The following is an 18,253-nucleotide window of genomic DNA, read 5'->3' on the forward strand; positions in this document are numbered from 1 at the left end:
GTAATTAGTGCGTGCATATCAGTCTTTGATTTTTGTCATCTTTTAAACATGAAATTGAAGTGGAATTAGAGATATTCCAAAACAACATTAAGTTTTGCATTAGAAAGGAATTGAGGTGCTTGATGCTAATCCGGAAGGAACATTAACTTTTTAACAAAGAATTAGTCCTTAAACTACTTTCTAATTACTCCAATAGCAAGCAGGCCTCTAGAAAGATGACATGCACTCAGTGACATAAGGGTTCGTGCGTGAAAAAAAAATTCTAATAATAATAATTTTTACAAAGTTGGCAGATTTCTTGAAATATTTATGAGTTGAGAATAAGCCATTGGAAGGATGAGTGAGATCGGCTGGCTAATCAATCATCATCGTTAATTGAGGCCACGATACCCCTAAGCAGAAAAAGATTGGAGCTAGGAAGGATAGTGGCATCTTTTTTGAAACTCCATTTAAATTAAAAGAATTATTTTATTTGCTGCCAATGATCACTTAATTAAGTTTCTTGACCAGCAAACTCAGCAAGAACAAGTTTGCTTGGAGCACTTTGTGCTGCACAAGATGCTAAGAGTTTTCCATGTGGTGTGAGTGAGCCTCATTAGTGATAAAATAAAAAATAAAAAAAACTTACTTGTAACGAGAATAGCACTGTTTTACTATCTCCGGTTAATAACACAATAACATGTGAAAAAATTATTCTACGTGTCATTACGTTATTGACCGTAAATAGCAAAAAGTATTATCCATGTTGCATGAGAGTTTCTCTCGATTAGTGGCTGAGCCATTAACCCTCAATATTTTTTTTTAATCCTTCAACTCTCAGGAAAAACTTTGGGGGGGTTTAAAGGATTAAAGACATACTTTCGGAGAGTGGGGTAGAAAAGGAGTTTGAGAAATAAAAACTCAATGGCTCTAAAAGGAAATGCCCACTTAGAAATTCTTTATCTCCAAAGACAATAATTTACTTAAAAAGAGGGTGGGCATGATTGGTGACTAACAAATTAGCAGGATGAACTCCATGCAACTTCTCATAAGTGGAGTGCCTTTTTATTTGTTTATTTAAAAGTTAGAATATGGGTCTGCCCTTATGCTCTCCTATGATGCTTCCCCTGTTCTTACCTGTTTATTCTTCTTTTTTTTTCCCTTAACTTTTATTATTATTATTTTATAGTTTTGTTTTACACCATCTCTTTTTTAACTGTTACAATGATGCTGAATAATACAATGATCAATCACTGAACCCAAGTTTTATCATGAATTATGAATTATTTCTTATTTTTGTTCTTTGTTATGCTGCCACCTAGCAACATGCATGCTATGATGATAATGGACCAAGTTGGCAACTTGGCAATTTCCCTGTTCGTTTCTAAGAAGATTTAGGACATTGGAATTTGGGACCTACTTTGCTCTTGTATTTAACAGGTAAATACACAATTATACTACTGATTTTTCTGTTTAATCTTTTTTTCTTTTTGGGTAATTTTGTGGGACAAAATATTGTGATATTATTGCACGTCAATAAGTATGCGGGTTGCTTAACGATGCAGCCAAGATAATTTAAGCCCTCCAGTGAAGTTAGGCAGCAGGATTTAACATGAAAGCATACTAGTTTGCTTCCTGTGGAGGGGAGGATATGTGTTTGTTCATCATCACAAGGTAGGCACAAAGCTAACCCACCTCTTTGAGCATTTGGCTATCCTCAGGGTTTATGGGACCTGCCTTTCCTACATTTACCGATTCTCGGCAGTGGTGATTTCAAGGGCTGGATTGGAGCACAATCAAGCTCAGGATTGTTGTCAGATTACAGTTTCCTAAGGCCACAGTTTCATACCAATGTGAAAGCTATTATCCTCTCTCTTCCAAATGTTGGAAGATTTCCCATGTTCGAATCTCCCCTCCCCCATCGATGAAAAGAAAGACAAGAATTAAGGATATGATAGCTCTTTAATAAACAGATTCCTGCCAGTAAAAAGTGTTGAAGATTGTAAGTTTTCTCATTACGTTCTAACATATCATGGAGTAATGGCCAGAAACCATTAATAGTAAGAAATTACTTGCCTTCCATTCCAACACTCAGGTCCAAAAAGCTGAGTTGAATGCCAGGCATACCAATTATACATATCAATCTTAGTATTTTCAGTGCTGTTGCCAGAGACTTGAAGGTGCCTTTGTCATTGGAGGCAGGCAGGCTACTCCTTGCTGTAACTCAAGAATCTCCAAAGCCTACCTTCTCATCGCCCGAAAACAGGCATTCAGTATTTCGGTTGACTATATACAGCTACCATGAAACACCAGCTCAACCTGCCATGGTAGTTTACATTGAACTTCCCTATATTATACTATATACAGTAGGGAATTCAGCATTTTGTGTAACTTGCAACTTCATTCTTCCACTGTAGGTCAGAGCATGTAATCATATACCACAACATGTGTTGCAGGCACAACTACAGGTAGATTTTCAATATAAAGATAGAAACGTCTTAGGTTCTCCCTGGCAAGGGTAACTGTATCAATCACATCACTGTTGCTAGTGAGAACCCACAAATCTCTAGAGCTGACTCTCTTTAGGCTGTCACGGCAAAAAGGGCAGGATTGCGATCGTGCATTCCTGCAATTCAATTCAAGTACATTACAGAACAAATATTTTCACAGGTTATCCCCAGTATGTAAAATGCTTTCCAATTTTCTTAAACAAGAACAAGTGAAAAGGGCAATTGACGGTACCAATTATGGAAGCAGGTGATGCACATGGAATGCCCACAGTTGGGCAACACCATCTTTGTACAGTTTTCCATGCATATTCCACATTCATCATCTCTATCTTGATCTTTATCCGACAGCTTCCTCCAGCCTTCCATCTTCTTTCGGCTCAAAACATCTGTGCATCGGCTTTTCTTATTATTGTAATTATGATTATTATTATCTTCCAGTTCGTTAAACTCGCCTTCAAGTTGTCTAAGATAAGGGTATATCACAGCTGCAATGATTTCCAGCAGAATGCACTCAGACGTCAAAACAAATTTTTTATTTTTTATTTTCCAAGAAGGGCTATGTATTTAATAAGAAGCTAACTAGAGAATAGCATACCATAAAATTCCCTTAAAGTGACCTTCTGTTCTTTGGAGGACATTGAAGGCATTCCATCCATATAAACCTGCACAATTATGTAAAGCTTAATTTGGACCCAAAAAAAAAAAAAAAAGGGCAACAAAAAATAAGTAAAAAAGCATAAAAGAAAGAACAGCAGCCCACCTTGTATACAATTATGTGGAGAAGGCCTAAATAATTGGGGAGTATATCAGTGCAACTATAATCCATCCATTCAATGAAGTACAGGAAAATGGGGGCAAAGGGGCTATAAGATAATCTCATTTGGATGCAGTTCCCACCATAATCTTTGGGAAGAGCAGCTGCCCTGCAAAAACCCATCTCAAAAACCAAGGAAGAAAGGATCATTTTTTTTTTTTGCCAACAAAGATCAAAATGTATTTGAACCTGAGGAATTAAGCCTATAACAACAAAAGTTCACACGACAATTATCAGGGAGAATCAAGAGCAGCCTATGACACGAAAGTGGGGATTTTCTTTTTCCAGAGAAGCAAGTAAATTGGCAATTTGGCACAAACAACCAACTTTACCTTCCCTCTTAAATGAGAAATACCATCCAACAACCACAATTGAGTTAAATTAACACCACAACAAACTACCCAGAAGAGGAAAACAAACAACTAACGCAAATGCATATGAATTCCACAGTTTTTAGACTGATCAACAATAAAGAACCAAACTTGATCATAAATACACAACCAAAAATAGATTTTTTGAAAGAAAAAAAATGACTCACAAGCTATTGGCATGTTGTATGTCAGCTTCAAGAGCTTTGATAGATTCTCCATAAGAAGATTTGCTGGCCTGTGCTTGCCACATATGTTCTACCTTTTGAGTTAGGACGGAGAAAAGAGAAGGAACAGAAAGACGAAAGCGGAAAGAGGGTGAGGGATAAGATGAAAAGAGTGACCTTTTTGGGTGGGAGTTGGTTTGGTTTTGTTTTTGTTGATGAATGTTTGGGGTGGGAGACATTAGATGGTGGGTTTAAAAAAGGGGAGAGAGAGAGAGAGAGAGAGAGAGAGAGAGAGAGAGAGAGAGAGAGAGGCCAAGCCTTGCTTAGTGTTCAAACCTTTCACATTTGAAGGAAAGAAAGGGATGCCTTCTCTTTCTCATGTTGCCTTCATTATTTTATCAACTGCAGTTTGGGCTCGCTACCCTCCCTTCCGTCCAAGACCAACTCTTACTTTTGATGATAATTGATACTTTGGAAGAAAATTATTAAAAATAAATTTGTTGGGTCCTACCAGTTCTATTAAAAAAACAAAATAAAAGAATAAAAAAGAAATATATTAGTAAAAGTATTTGGGCCGTTAGTAGCCCAAATGACCGAAACCCCATTGTTAGTTTGTTTTGTTTTGCACATTTGAGCCGTACCACATCTCCACTTTCCAACAAATATGACTTCCCATATGGGCTTCTAGAGCATCCGTTAATTCTGGCCGTTGATGCTTCTAAGGTTATTTGTGCTATGCACAACACAACCATAATAAATTGAAAGATATTTTGGTTAGCATCAATGCATCCGTGTGTGGACGACTGATCTTAACATTGTTGTGATCGAATTTGCTTTCGCTGGAAGAGAAACTTCGACATGACCGATTGATTGCTATATGTCTAGCGTGTGGGGCCAGGAGGCTTCAAGGAACCAACTTTACTATTAATGAAATCAGTAACCACCAGTGAACAAGGTTTGATGTAGTGGACCCTCAGAATGGACTTCAGCCCATCATTTACTTTGAGCTTGGTTGTTTGTTTCTACTCTCTGTCCATCCTTCACAGTCAAGATCTGAGCCCAAATACAGAGATATGTAGCATCTTCTGCTTTGATGGCCCCTGTGAATCTGCAACAGCCAAGTACATAATAAATATTTGATTAAGACATCCATCGACTTTTTTTAATACAAACGATAATCTAAACTGTAGAGTAGAGAATTCCTCGCACGCACACACAACACAACTACTATGCAATAGAGGTTCGAACCTGAGATATATGATCCTATTTGCCCATACCCATCTATTAGAAATGGATGAATTTATTTTGGGGGTTTTTTTAATAAAACAATTGGCTAAGGTTGTTTTGGGTTATTATTGGTGATGATAGAGATGGGGGGGACCACCGGCGATTGTGTCCAAGACCAAGATAAAAAAGGGGTGCATGAACGCATCATCTTCATACTTTTTCAAAGTAAAAGCTTAAGACAAGTTGGTCCAAAGGGGAAATGAGAAAAGAGATTTCGTTGTGAACAAAAGCAAAAGCCAATTTTAAAGCAAAGAGTGTCAACTTCAAATTTCAAAGTCCTTGTAATATTGCTCCCTTTTCTTTCATTAAAGATTAAAGATGCTTTTAGCATCGTCAAGGTTTTCAGTCATCTTCATCATTCTTCCCTCCCGTGACACTATTATTTATTTTCATCCAAATTATAGTTTTTAATATCATTTTTTTAATATTTAATTATATAAGAGATTCATTATCATACCCAATATAGGGGTCCAAATTATAAAAATACCATATATAAAATGGATTTTAGAAACACACTTAAAACTCATTTACAACATAACAAAGAGACTTTTAACTTCTTATAAATTACAAAACTACCATAAATTTCTTAAAACAAGCACAACCTCAAAACCTCATAAAAAAAAAACTCAAAAAACTCAATAGGGTATCAAAGCAATTTATAATCAAAATTAAATTCAATAAGGCCAACTGTCATTTTTTGAGTTTTTTTTTGTTTGTTTATAGAAATTAAATGGCGTGGGTTTATCTATATTATTAGTGCTAAGAATGAGTATATGACTAAATATCTCTAACTTTTTTCATTTTCCTATTTTACCTTTTTGAATATGAAGAAGAAGACGAAGAAGAAGAAGAAGAAGAATAAGGGAATAAGTAATCTATCTAGTCATTTTGTTTGTTTTTTTCTTCTTCGATTTAGGCCCGTGTATTTTCTCACTTCTTTGTTTTGTTTGAGGTAATATGTATTTTCTCTTCAATCAATGGACACGAGCCTTTCGTGGTTTGTGAACTTACATAATTAGACTATATATTCGCACCCAAGTTACATTTTTACTGTTTTATTATGCTTATTACAAGAAAGTTACACAATGCCGTTGAATTAATTAATTAATTGCTTGTACCAAGGTCTCGGTTCTGAGATTTTAAGGGCTCTATGCGAAACTTAAACGGGAGCCTTTAATTTAATATGAAAATATTTGTAAAAAAATTTTCCATGACTTAACATCATAAAATAATTTTTTTAATAACTAAAATTCATCATCTATTAGCATGCAATAGCAATCATAAATAACATTCATAAAAGTTTTAATGTTTCAATTTGAGAAAATGGAAGAGGAAGAAGACATGAACTTTTTTTGTTTCATTTTCAGTGGGTTAAAACATACACTCCAAATTTTTTTGTTTGATTGGAGAAAGCTTGTATATATTGCTTTCCTCTTCTTTGAATGACAACTACTGAAATGTAAAAATACAACTACTGAATGACACAATGTGGACTCAAGTCCAACTTGCCTACTAAAATCAAGGGGATGAGTTCCAACTCAACCAAATACACACTTGTATTACGTTCCTACACATTCAACTATATATATAATACCTATAATATTAATATACTTAATATACACATAAAATTTTTTGAACGCTTTTAAAAATTTGGAGCCCTATGCAGTGGCATCACTTGCACACCCTCAGAGCGCCCCTGCTTGTACTGATAAGTCACCTCCAAATCTTCAAGAAACCCTAAATAAGGAGTATCTTCAATTTAGGTGCCAAAATATCACAAATAGTTCTTTTTTTTGTTGAGATGAGATAAATTCTGCCGCCTCTATCATATCTTTGCTCAAATCTCAAATTATGGGCCATCTTGATTTTTTTGGTGTTTGAATTTAAATATTAAAAAAAAAGAATAATCCAAAAAACAATGCTAAAAGTTGTTTTTACTTACACAATGAATTCTGTATGGAGTGGAAATAATTTACATGAGACTGGGGTATACAATCACTCTTTACACTCTTATAAACTTATCGTATAATTAGAGATAGAACAAAATAAAAAGAGAATATCTACACGTTATAGTGAAGTTTTGTGTCACACTCTTTTTCAAAGTAAAAGGAAACGCGAACTTAAAAATGAACCAGAAATCATTATTTTGATTGGGAAAAGGAAGATTCCAAAATGGCGAAAGGAAACGAACGTGAATGAACATTCCACAAACTCATCAATCAAAAAAGTGAAAGGTGAGTGGTGTACCACAGATTGGACCATGTGGAGCTTAACAAACAGTTTCAACCTCTTCCATCAATAAACCTCAAATTCTGAACACTGGTAAACTTCAAAAGAATTATTTTGTCTTTCTCATGCCATGATCAATGAGTTCATCCTTCAACTGCCTGGTCATTTTTCTTTACTTTGCATCATCTGTTGTGTGCCAAGTTAAAGGTATGTGATTCTCTGGTTTTTTTTATTTATAGAATTTTGAAGAGCTTTTTAGTTGAATATGCAAGTTGCATTTAGATTTAGTTCTGCTTCAATTGAATGTGCAGAGTTTGTAAGTATAGATTGTGGAGGGACAAGAAATTACACTGACCCAAGTACTGGGCTAGCATGGATTTCAGACTTGGGGCTCATGAGCCAGGGAAAATCAGTACCAGTAGAAAACCCAAATGGAAACTTGATGCAGTATCAGTGGCGCAGAGATTTTCCCATAGACAGCAAGAAGTATTGCTACACTCTGAGCACAGAAGAGAGGAGGAGATATCTAATCAGAGCAACATTTCAATATGGCAGCCTGAAAAGTGAAGACACTTACCCCAAGTTTGAGCTTTACTTGGATGCTACTCAGTGGTCTACTGTTACCATATTTAATGCTTCAAGAACATATGTGAATGAAATGATCATCAGGGCATCGTCCGGTTCGGTTGATGTGTGCATATGCTGTGCAACAACTGGGTTTCCATTTATATCCACTCTGGAGCTGAGGCCTTTGAATCTTTCCATGTATGCTACAGATTATGAGGATAATTTCTTCTTGACAGTGGCAGCTAGAGTGAATTTTGGTGCTCCAAGCATAGATGTCATACGGTAACGCCATAGCTGAGCAATTATAAAGTTTTTGAGTAAGTTTGTTTGAATGCTTGTTATAAATCTAGTCATTCGATACATTTCAGTGAAATTATATTGTTTTGCTCAGGTACCCAGATGATCCATATGACAGAATTTGGGATTCTGATCTTGTGAAAAGGCAAAATTATCTGGTAGGGGTGGCCTCAGGAACACAAAGAATCAATACATCAAGGGATGTAAACACAAATAGTAGAGAATATCCACCTGTTAAAGTAATGCAGACTGCAGTTGTTGGCACAAAAGGACTGTTGACCTACAGACTGAATCTTGATGGTTTCCCAGCCAATGCTCGAGCTTATGCTTACTTTGCAGAAATTGAGGATTTGGGTGCGGATGAAAGTCGAAAATTCAAATTGGAGCAACCTTCATTGGGTGACTCTAACAGTGCAGTGGTAAATATTGCTGAAAATGCAAATGGGGACTACACTCTTTACGAGCCGAGCTACATGAATGCGAGCCTGGAGTTTGTTCTGTCATTTTCCTTTAGGAAGACCCCCGATTCTACTCGAGGGCCTCTTCTAAATGCACTGGAGATAAGTAAATATGTACGAATTGCTACAAAGACTGATAGGCAAGATTGTAAGTCCATGATCTTATTGGTTGTATAACTAAAAGTTTTTGCATCAGATTGACCGTGCTTTACTATGATGAGCTGATTACAATTTTTGGTTTTTAATTGGTAGTGAGTGTTCTCAATGCCCTTCGCTTCATGTCTGCCGAAAGTCTGTCGGTAGATGAAGGGGATCCTTGTGTTCCAACTCACTGGGATTGGGTGAATTGTAGCTCTACAACACCATTGAGAATTACAAAAATGTGAGTTCTTCATATCTTCCTCCTGATAACTTTGCTTCATGTCAATTTCTATTGCATTGCCATTTAATACAAGTGATTCCAAGGTCCAACTATAATAAAAGGCTATAGTCTGACATTTACAATCTATATCCAAGGTTTTTTTTAATTGATTCTGAAAATCCTACTGAATATACAAGTCCAGAGGAAACTTGAAACATGCATGCAAAACCATCCTACAGGATATATACAAATCCCAAGGAAACTTGTAGATTTCAAGCTAACAGTTCAAAGTCAGATTCATCGTATAGGTAGCTTCCACTCTTCATCAAATGCACCTTTCTTGGTGTGCTGATATACATAAGCTGAATTCATTGACAGAATTGCTTCACGTCATTCAAATATCAGATCTTCATCTCCACCTCTGAATATCATGCGGGAAGAAATCATTCACTAGTTATTGCATTCAGCACAGTTGCTTGCTTATAGGTTCGTTGATAGATGTCTTCTAAAATCCCTTTCTACAAACAGTAAAGGTTATTGCATCAGTGGATTATTGTAACTAAATGAGCAGACACCATGAAACATTTTGTCATGACTAAGCTAGAAACTTAAATATTGATCACAAGTCTTAAAAGATATTCAGCATTTTAAGTTTGTGGAACCCTCTGACCTGTGGTGCAGTGATCTGTCAGGAAAGAATGTGAAGGGTGAGATTCCCTTGGAGCTTAATAACATGCAGGAGTTGATAGAGTTGTAAGTGCTATTATCTTCTAAACAGCTGCGTGCCTTTATATTGCTTCGTCCTTTTTTCGAGTTCCCTTGCAATTGGTTTTTTCTTTGCACTTAGGTGGTTGGATGGTAACTACCTTACTGGACCATTTCCTGACATTAGTAGTCTTATCAATTTGAAAATTCTGTAAGCTCCTCAAACCTTGCTTCAAATTTACATATTTGAATTGTAGAGCATCTTTTTGCTTCGATGATGCATTTATTTTTATCTTTGTTCAACATGGAAGGCATCTAGAGAATAACAAATTGACTGGTCCACTACCTTCTTACCTGGGTAGCTTGCCAAGCTTACAAGAACTGTAAGTAGCAATCGAACTGTGAGTTAGGCTATTTCATACATCTTTAGGATTAACATTGAACATTTTCCAGAAGTTTCCATGATCTACCTTAATCCAACGTAATGCATCTCTTCTCTGACATATGTTTCAAAGATGCAGTAAATGTGAAATTCAAATGTGTCAGGTACATACAGAACAACTCTTTCAGTGGTGAAATTCCTGCAGGACTGTTAACTGGGAAAGTCACTTTTAAGTAAGTTTTTTTTCCACTAATGTGTGCAATGCTATAAACATGGCAATAGACAGTGAACTATAAACAATAGTGTACATACTTTCTCTGAATAGAATACATATCTGTGCTCTGCAAGTAGAACATCAAGTATAAGAGAAAGTTTGAATTCCAAGATATATGTCTTAGCCCAGAAAACTTATTGACAGATACACAATTATCTTGCAGTTTTGAAGATAATCTCAGGCTGCATAAGGGGGCACAAAAACAGAATCATTTTAAGTTGATAATTGGAATTTCAGTTGGAGTACTTGCGATTGTATCAATTTTGTTAATCGGGAGCCTATTGCTATTACGCAATCTTCAAAGAAGATCATCTCATCAGAGAAGTAATGAAAAAGGTTTGTACACCAAGAATCTGTTGACTGCTGTCACAATTTCTGCAATCCAACATCTTTTCTTGTGCTTCAGGTGATTCTATGCGCATCAGCACAAAGCCTTCAACTAGGCATTCAATTTCCCGAATGGATGAAGGCATAGCTTGCTACATTACACTCCCTGATCTGGAAGAAGCCACTAACAACTTTTCGAAAAAAATTGGCAAAGGAAGCTTTGGATCAGTCTATTATGGGAAGATGAAAGATGGAAAAGAGGTAGCAGTTAAAATGATGGCTGATTCATCTACCCACATGAATCAGCAGTTTGTAACTGAGGTAGCACTCTTGTCAAGAATTCATCATAGAAACTTGGTTCCTCTAATTGGATACTGTGAGGAAGAGCATCAATGCATTCTGGTTTACGAGTATATGCACAATGGAACCTTACGGGATCATATACACGGTCTACTCTCTCATCAACACTAGTTAAAAAACTGTTCTTTGAATTTCTATTCGTAGTTGTGATGGAAGTGATTTCTTGACGACAGGTTCTACCAGCCAGAAGCACTTGGACTGGCAAACTCGCCTTCGTGTTGCAGAAGATGCAGCTAAAGGTTTAAAAAATAGAAGTTCTTACTTATTTACGCATACTTCTTTTGTTCAAGTTCATGCTGAGGACATAAATTTACATATGTATAGGTCTTGAGTACTTACACACTGGATGCAACCCTAGTATCATCCACCGGGACGTAAAAACAAGCAACATTCTCCTAGACATCAACATGAGAGCAAAGGTTTCAGATTTTGGATTGTCTAGGCAAACCGAAGAAGATTTAACCCACGTATCAAGTGTAGCTCGAGGAACAGTGGGCTACCTTGATCCTGAGTAAGCCACATTACTCATATATGAATAGTTCATTATGCTCACAGTTCTCTCCTGTATGCACTTAAATCAACATTGTCTATATGCTCCAACAGGTATTATGCTAGTCAGCAATTGACTGAGAAAAGTGATGTATACAGTTTTGGTGTTGTTCTATTGGAACTGATTTCAGGAAAAAAGGCTGTGTCAACAGAAGACTTTGGTGATGAGTTGAACATTGTTTACTGGGTCTGCTTCTAAGTCACTTAAATGCTAATTAATCTTCTTACAGTCTAGGATTAGTTGTTAAACACCATACTAATCACTCAAAACTATTGTTTTCTTTTTCCAGGCAAGATCATTAATTCGTAAAGGGGATGTGGTAAGCATCATAGATCCTTTTCTACAAGGAAATGTCAAAATTGATTCCATTTGGAGAATTGCGGAAGTTGCAATCCAATGCGTTGAGCAACATGGAGTTTCCAGGCCAAGAATGCAGGAAATAATCTTGGCCATCCAAGATGCTATGAAGATTGAGAAAGGCACAGAAGCCAGCCAAAAAATATCTCCCAGCAGCAGTAGCTCAAGAGCACAATCCGCCAGGAAAACTTTGCTAACAAGCTTTCTTGAAATCGAGAGCCCTGACATATCAAACGGTTGCCTTGTCCCATCTGCCAGATGACCTTTCATCTCTTTTCATAATGAAAATCGTAATGCTCTTGCTTTTTTGCACAATGTATATGTATATGCAGGTCGTGTCATATTGCTGTTAGAAAACGAACTTTTACCAAAAGTTGTTTTAGAATTACATTACACTTGCGAATTATCTATTGCTTTGCAATCACATACTGTAATACTAAAGAGCTATGGAGATAGACTATGTGGACTGAGGCGTGGGTTATCGCCAAATTGTACCCCTTGGGTTGGCTAGCTATTGATTTAGTGTTGTCACCACTTGCCCCAAAGTGTCTAAAGCGACGTTCACTGAGATTTTCCGTAACATTTTTTTTTTTCCTCTTAAACGGAAAAATGTCTTCTTTTTCTTTATGAAAAAGGGTTGACTAATATTAAGCCATGCCATAATAATTGGCGTGCCCAAAAAAAATGTTATATTCATTATGGCACGGAAAAGGATATATTCACCGGCATGGAAGAGAAAAACAATGTAATTTATTAAACAAGGGACGATGCCCTTCCTTACCTATAAGATTTTTTTTCTTCAACGAAAAAAGAGAGGATCCTTCCCTTCTATTGTGACTCAACCACAAAGTGACATGTGTCTCCTCTTTTTTAATTATCAAAACTGCTTTTTACTTATGGATTTTAAAGATTTCCATCAAAAGGATTTACAACATTTGAAATGTTTGTAATAATATTAACGTTTCATTTTTACAGGTCTATATATATATATATATATATATATATATATAATAAAAAATCTTATGTCAACGCCGAAAGAAATTTATGTGTCTTTTCAAATCTCGTAAATCCTATGATAGAAACTTTTAAAATCCATAAGTAAAAAATTTTGATTATAAAAATCCGTAAATAAAATCCTATAAGAACATCTCCGAAGGAGGAGATCTCACATGCAAAATGTTAGATTTGAATTTGATGGCTTATGTGACAATTTGACACATTAGAAAAAATTTAACTCCACCCAAAATGCCAAATATCGTATTATTTTATTATATTTTTAAAACAAATGGGTTCATGTGATGCATAAAAGTAAATGACAGTAGGGTGTGATAACCATGGCAATCTGATTGATAAGAAGACAGTGCAGCAAAGAAGACTAGAGAGAGAATTGGAAGTTTCTATATATATCCTCTAAATCTGAATTGTACAGAGTGAATATTACAAAGGAGACTACAGCTTTTATACTTAGCTATGCTCACAATGACTAGCCGACTCTAAAACCAATCATGTGCTTAACTATCTAATTAGTTACAGACTTAATCATTAAGTAATCTAGTTAGCAGGTTTTGTTGGCGAACCTTTACTTAGTTAGGATTTTTGTTACTTATCTATTTATTTAGTCATATTGTAATTTACATTTATTTATTTTATTTAGGGTTGTACTTCCTTATAAATACCTCTATTGGAGAAGAATAAAAAATATGAGTATAACTGAATATTTGCCTTACTTTGTTTGACTTGGTATTAGAGTCAGGTTCTGATCTTGGGACCTGTTCTCCTTGAAATTTAAGTGCTCTCCTCTCTTCCTCTTCGAATTTTGGGGAGGGGAGGAGGGTGGAGCCGAGGAGGAGTGAAAGGATCAATTTCTCTTTCCTATGAAGATATTGCCTATTTCTTGGCTCCGAGGACCCATTCTCTTTAGGGGGAGAGGGGCTTGTACGCAAGGTTTCTGTGTTCTGCTATGTGTCCTATTTTATAAGGTTTGCCCTTATGTATCTGTTGCAAACTTTGTTTTGGTTTGTCAGTTGTTTCACTCGTGATTGACAGAAAGACCTTCTCTACAATTGGTTTGTCTCAAGTATGATATTTTATGACTTGCTTGTCAAGTTGGGCATGTGAAATATCTTTGACCCAACTTGAGGAGGAGTGTTAGCGAGACCTTACTTAGTTAGGATTTTTGTTACTTATCCATTTATTTAGTCCTATAGTAATTTACATTTATGTCTTATTTTATTTAGAGTTGTACTTCCTTATAAATACCTCCATATTGGAGAAGAATAAAATATCTGAGCATAATTGAATATTTTGCCCTACTTTGTGTTGACTACTTTGACTATAGTCAACAGCTCAAAGACGCCAATACTAGACATTTGAGTTCATCCCACCTCAATTTCAGCTGGGGGAGGACACAACCTGAGATTAGAACTGTGATACACGGAGATTGGACTGTGTAAGCCCTTGGTTAACATATCAGCCACCTAGTCATCAGAAGGAATATATTGACTCCTCAAATCTTTACATTGAACCCTTTCACGAATGAAATGAAAGTCAATGTGTAAGTGTTTAATGCAAGAGTGGAACATTGGAGATTAGCACTGAAAGCTAAGGCTTAGAGATTATCACTGTGCAATAATGGAGCTTCAGGAATAGCAATGTCCCCAGATCACATAATAATTGAAGTATCAAGAAAATATTAGCTGCACAATGAGCCAAGGCTTGTACTCTGCTTTAATAGGACTACGAGATACACCGACTTGCTTCTTTAAAGACCAAGAGATAGGTAGTGCTCACTTGAGTAGATGGTATTGTTGATTTGATATGTGATCTGAAGGGAATGTCCTCTCAACATATCATTGAACACTAGAGATTGATCAAGCACGTTAAGGTAGTTTTGAGATCCCGTAACTCCCAAAAAGGCAAGCCAAACGCAGGTATCGAATAATACAACAACCTCTAGAATGATACTTTTTTTGCCCTTCCTATTCTCATAATCTCCTTGCCATGCAGTTGGACAATTCTTCCACTGCCAGTGCATACAGTCGATGCTTCTAATCATGTCTGGGAAACCTCAAACCTCGACTTTTTGCATAAGCCTTTGGAAGTCCGTAGGCTTAGGTTTGCAGAGATAGTCCCTCGTGTAGAGAGTTTCGATTGCATCACAGAATCTAACTAAGCACTCTAGGATAGTGGATTTCCCCATCCTAGCAATTTCATCCACTGCAAATGCGCCACGCATTCGTAAGGAAGTTGTAAGTTTTTGCTCCAGAAGAAGACCCAAAACAGCATCGCACTTCTGAATGAAGTATGAGTCATAATTGCAAACATCATGTATTATTTTACTGAACAAATAGGGCTGCATTCTATATCGCCCTCGAAAACCAACATTAAAGTACAATGAATTTGGGATAAAGTAATCTTCCAAGAGCTACTTACCTGAGAGTGTCTATGCCTGTCCACGTTTGGGCCATGGCTGGATTGTGAACCACTGTGGTGTTTGCTTGATTGATCGACCATACTCATTACTAAAATAACTTGATTGTTATGTGCTTCCCACTTCTTTTCTTCTTCAGCACGTTTACGCATTTTTCTTCATTTTCTCACTCGGCCCTCTCCAACAACCTCCTCATGTTAGACATTAAGAGCAGAATGTATTTTGTAAAATTTGAGAAATAAAAGGATAAAGAGGATAAGGATGATTAGTGTGAGTTGAGGGTGTGGTTTTATAGTAGGATTTAGAAGAAAAAGATGACACGTGGCAACCGAAATATAATAGTAGCAACCGAAAATCATATCCGAAATCTAAGATGTGAATACATATGGACACGTGTCCGAAAATCTTAACCGAATATTTTATTCGAAATACGAGATGTGAATTTTATAATGAATATAGACACATGACAATTGAAAATCTTATGAAAATAAATCTTGTAAGTATAATACCAAAAATTAATTTCATGTGAATAGTGATTGTCCTTTTCCATGGAAATGAGAGGAAAAACAAAGAAAAAAAAAATTTGCTAGGATGGTCACTATTCATATGGATAGTAACAACCCTTTCTTCTCCTTGCCATATGCCATGGAAATGCTGTTAGGAAACCCAGCAAAATCTGGGGGCACTTTGGGTTTCGTGCTTTTTTCCTTTAGCATCATCAGAATGACACTGTTATGGTGTGCACTCGCCATTGTCAGTTACAATGTCTCCTACATGCTCGTTATCTGGGTGGCCCTGCTAATGATATGGGTTTTATACTTTCTCAACCTGCAATATGATGTCAACCATATTTACTGAATTGTGGTCTTCCCCACAGCCACATAAACACCATTTGTTGTTGATATCTTTCAACTTACTGATATCTTCCAGCATCAAGTCAATACAATGGGCTGCACACGAAGTCCACTACAATTTCTTTCTCTTTTCTATAAGTTTCTTTCCTACGTTCTTATAATTTGAGGCAGTATAAACAACCCATTCTGCCAATTTGGGTTCAATTAAATTGAGTAGTCGAGAAAGCAGTATTTTGTCACACCTTTCCCAGAGGCACGAAGTCAACCAGTTTCTTTGCTTGCGAAGGCGCTTTGATGGAGTCGTTGACGAAGCCAATCTTGTTCTTGGCTGTAAGAGCGATAATCATGGAGCATTTCCAAGTGGGATAGTTATCACCATTAAGGCGCTTGGTAACAAGCAAGAGCCCTGGGTGATCTGAAGAGTGTATAAAAAAAAAACAAAAGGATTAGAGGTCTCAACGATAGAGCTTTGAGAAGACTCATCGCTGTTGCCCATGATGAAAGAAGACAAAGGTTGCAGCAGAAAATGAAGAGCCACCACGAGGGTGCTCTGATACCATAATAAAATTGGAGAATGAATCGATAATTGATATTGATTCAATGTACAGATACATATGTATATATGGCTACAGCAAAGTGCTATTCTAGGAAATAAGTTACTGCTAAGCTAGAATTAAGATTGGCCCATGTATGATGGGATTACAACAATTATGGTATATACAATCTCCTAAATTGTGGGAATTTTATTCTCAACATCTTCAACTTCTGCTTTGGGAATCCAAGTTCTCCACTCATGAGCACTAGGAGGTTTGAACCCGGGACCAAAATTGGCAATTCCATCCACTATAGTCAACTAATAAGGATTATTGACGGCACTAAATGGAATTGCACAAGTGTAAAAAAAGCTCCCAACCTTTCGACACACTTGTTTCCTTTCTTCCTTTTTGTATGTGGAATTCAATGTTGCTTGGCTACAAACCTATCAAGCGATCCTCTCGGCCTAGGGGTGGAGCATTTGAATGTGGTATACACTCCCACTACCACTAGCACTCCCACTTCCACCTGCACTTACACTTCCAACCCTACTTCCACTTACTCCATAACCTTTCGATTGAGATTCAAACTCCATTTCCATATTCACATCTCCTTGCCCAATCTCACAAAGCATTTCATTTTGCTTAGTTTTTGTTTCTTTATGTCTTCAAGTGATCAACACATTGTTGTTTCACATTTGGTAGGACACTTCGGCAAGGCTTCATGCTATGGTGGGTATGAGCCAAGTGATGTTTGAGTCTAGAGATACATACGGTGTATTTTTTGTCACAAAAACAGCAATTAATGTATCTTTCTCCACCAATTACCTTAACCCACTTCCAAACAAAATCTTTCCTATTGTCACTCATAATTTCAAATCTTCCCAAGTTTTAAAATTAACTCAATCATCACATAAACATTAATACTCAAATAGAGGAAGGAAATATGAACTAAACAACTAAAACTACACCTTGGAAGAAGGAAAACATCAATTTTGCAACCAAAAAAAAAAAAAAAGTGGTTACCTAGGGCATGCGAAAATTGAGAGAAATATTGAAGAAAGTTGGTAATCTTCTTCGACAGATGCTGAAAATTGCTTTCCTTTGTGGCTAAGTGAATGGGCTTTGATGAAATATGAAAACCAGTGATTGGATGATGGAGCAGAAAGGAGCTGCATCACGTTCGGCTTCTATAGGAGTCGTAAGAAATGATGAATTTCGCGTTGGGGGCTGGGTTCTTGTTGGCGTTTTAAAACCCTTACTCAAAAAAAAAACAAAAACTACAAAAACTACAAAAGCCCACGCCTCATTTAAAAAGCGTACGCCTTATGAAAAAAGCTTACGCTTTTTTGGGTAAAAGTCAAAGCTATCAATGCCTCGAAACAAAATGGGACCGGTTCCGATGCATATCACATCCTATATTACTAGGGCTCGTTTGGTACAT

The 18,253-nt window shown here is 36.5% G+C and overlaps 2 protein-coding genes and 1 long non-coding RNA gene across 3 annotated transcripts; 1 reads left to right on the forward strand and 2 right to left on the reverse strand.

Moving 5' to 3' along the window:
• On the reverse strand, window positions 1,908-4,479 carry LOC18793302. Its single transcript, XM_007223618.2, has 5 exons — window positions 3,842-4,479; window positions 3,250-3,412; window positions 3,085-3,151; window positions 2,722-2,974; window positions 1,908-2,605 (listed from the first exon to the last, which is right to left on the reverse strand). Exons 1-5 carry the CDS (start codon window positions 4,075-4,077, stop codon window positions 2,398-2,400), a joined length of 927 nt encoding a protein of 308 aa, XP_007223680.2. The 5' UTR covers window positions 4,078-4,479; the 3' UTR covers window positions 1,908-2,397.
• LOC18790103 (probable LRR receptor-like serine/threonine-protein kinase At1g67720) lies at window positions 7,280-12,526 on the forward strand. Its single transcript, XM_007225276.2, has 14 exons — window positions 7,280-7,561; window positions 7,666-8,203; window positions 8,313-8,824; window positions 8,929-9,058; window positions 9,719-9,790; window positions 9,885-9,953; window positions 10,054-10,125; window positions 10,289-10,357; window positions 10,562-10,734; window positions 10,805-11,173; window positions 11,259-11,324; window positions 11,410-11,596; window positions 11,689-11,821; window positions 11,925-12,526. Exons 1-14 carry the CDS (start codon window positions 7,492-7,494, stop codon window positions 12,252-12,254), a joined length of 2,790 nt encoding a protein of 929 aa, XP_007225338.1. The 5' UTR covers window positions 7,280-7,491; the 3' UTR covers window positions 12,255-12,526.
• LOC109948772 lies at window positions 14,474-18,084 on the reverse strand. Its single transcript, XR_002271254.1, has 3 exons — window positions 17,836-18,084; window positions 15,425-16,691; window positions 14,474-15,284 (listed from the first exon to the last, which is right to left on the reverse strand). It is a non-coding gene; the product is annotated as an uncharacterized LOC109948772 (long non-coding RNA).

This window comes from Prunus persica, chromosome G1 (assembly GCF_000346465.2).
Source record: "Prunus persica cultivar Lovell chromosome G1, Prunus_persica_NCBIv2, whole genome shotgun sequence".
Lineage (NCBI taxonomy): Eukaryota > Viridiplantae > Streptophyta > Magnoliopsida > Rosales > Rosaceae > Prunus > Prunus persica.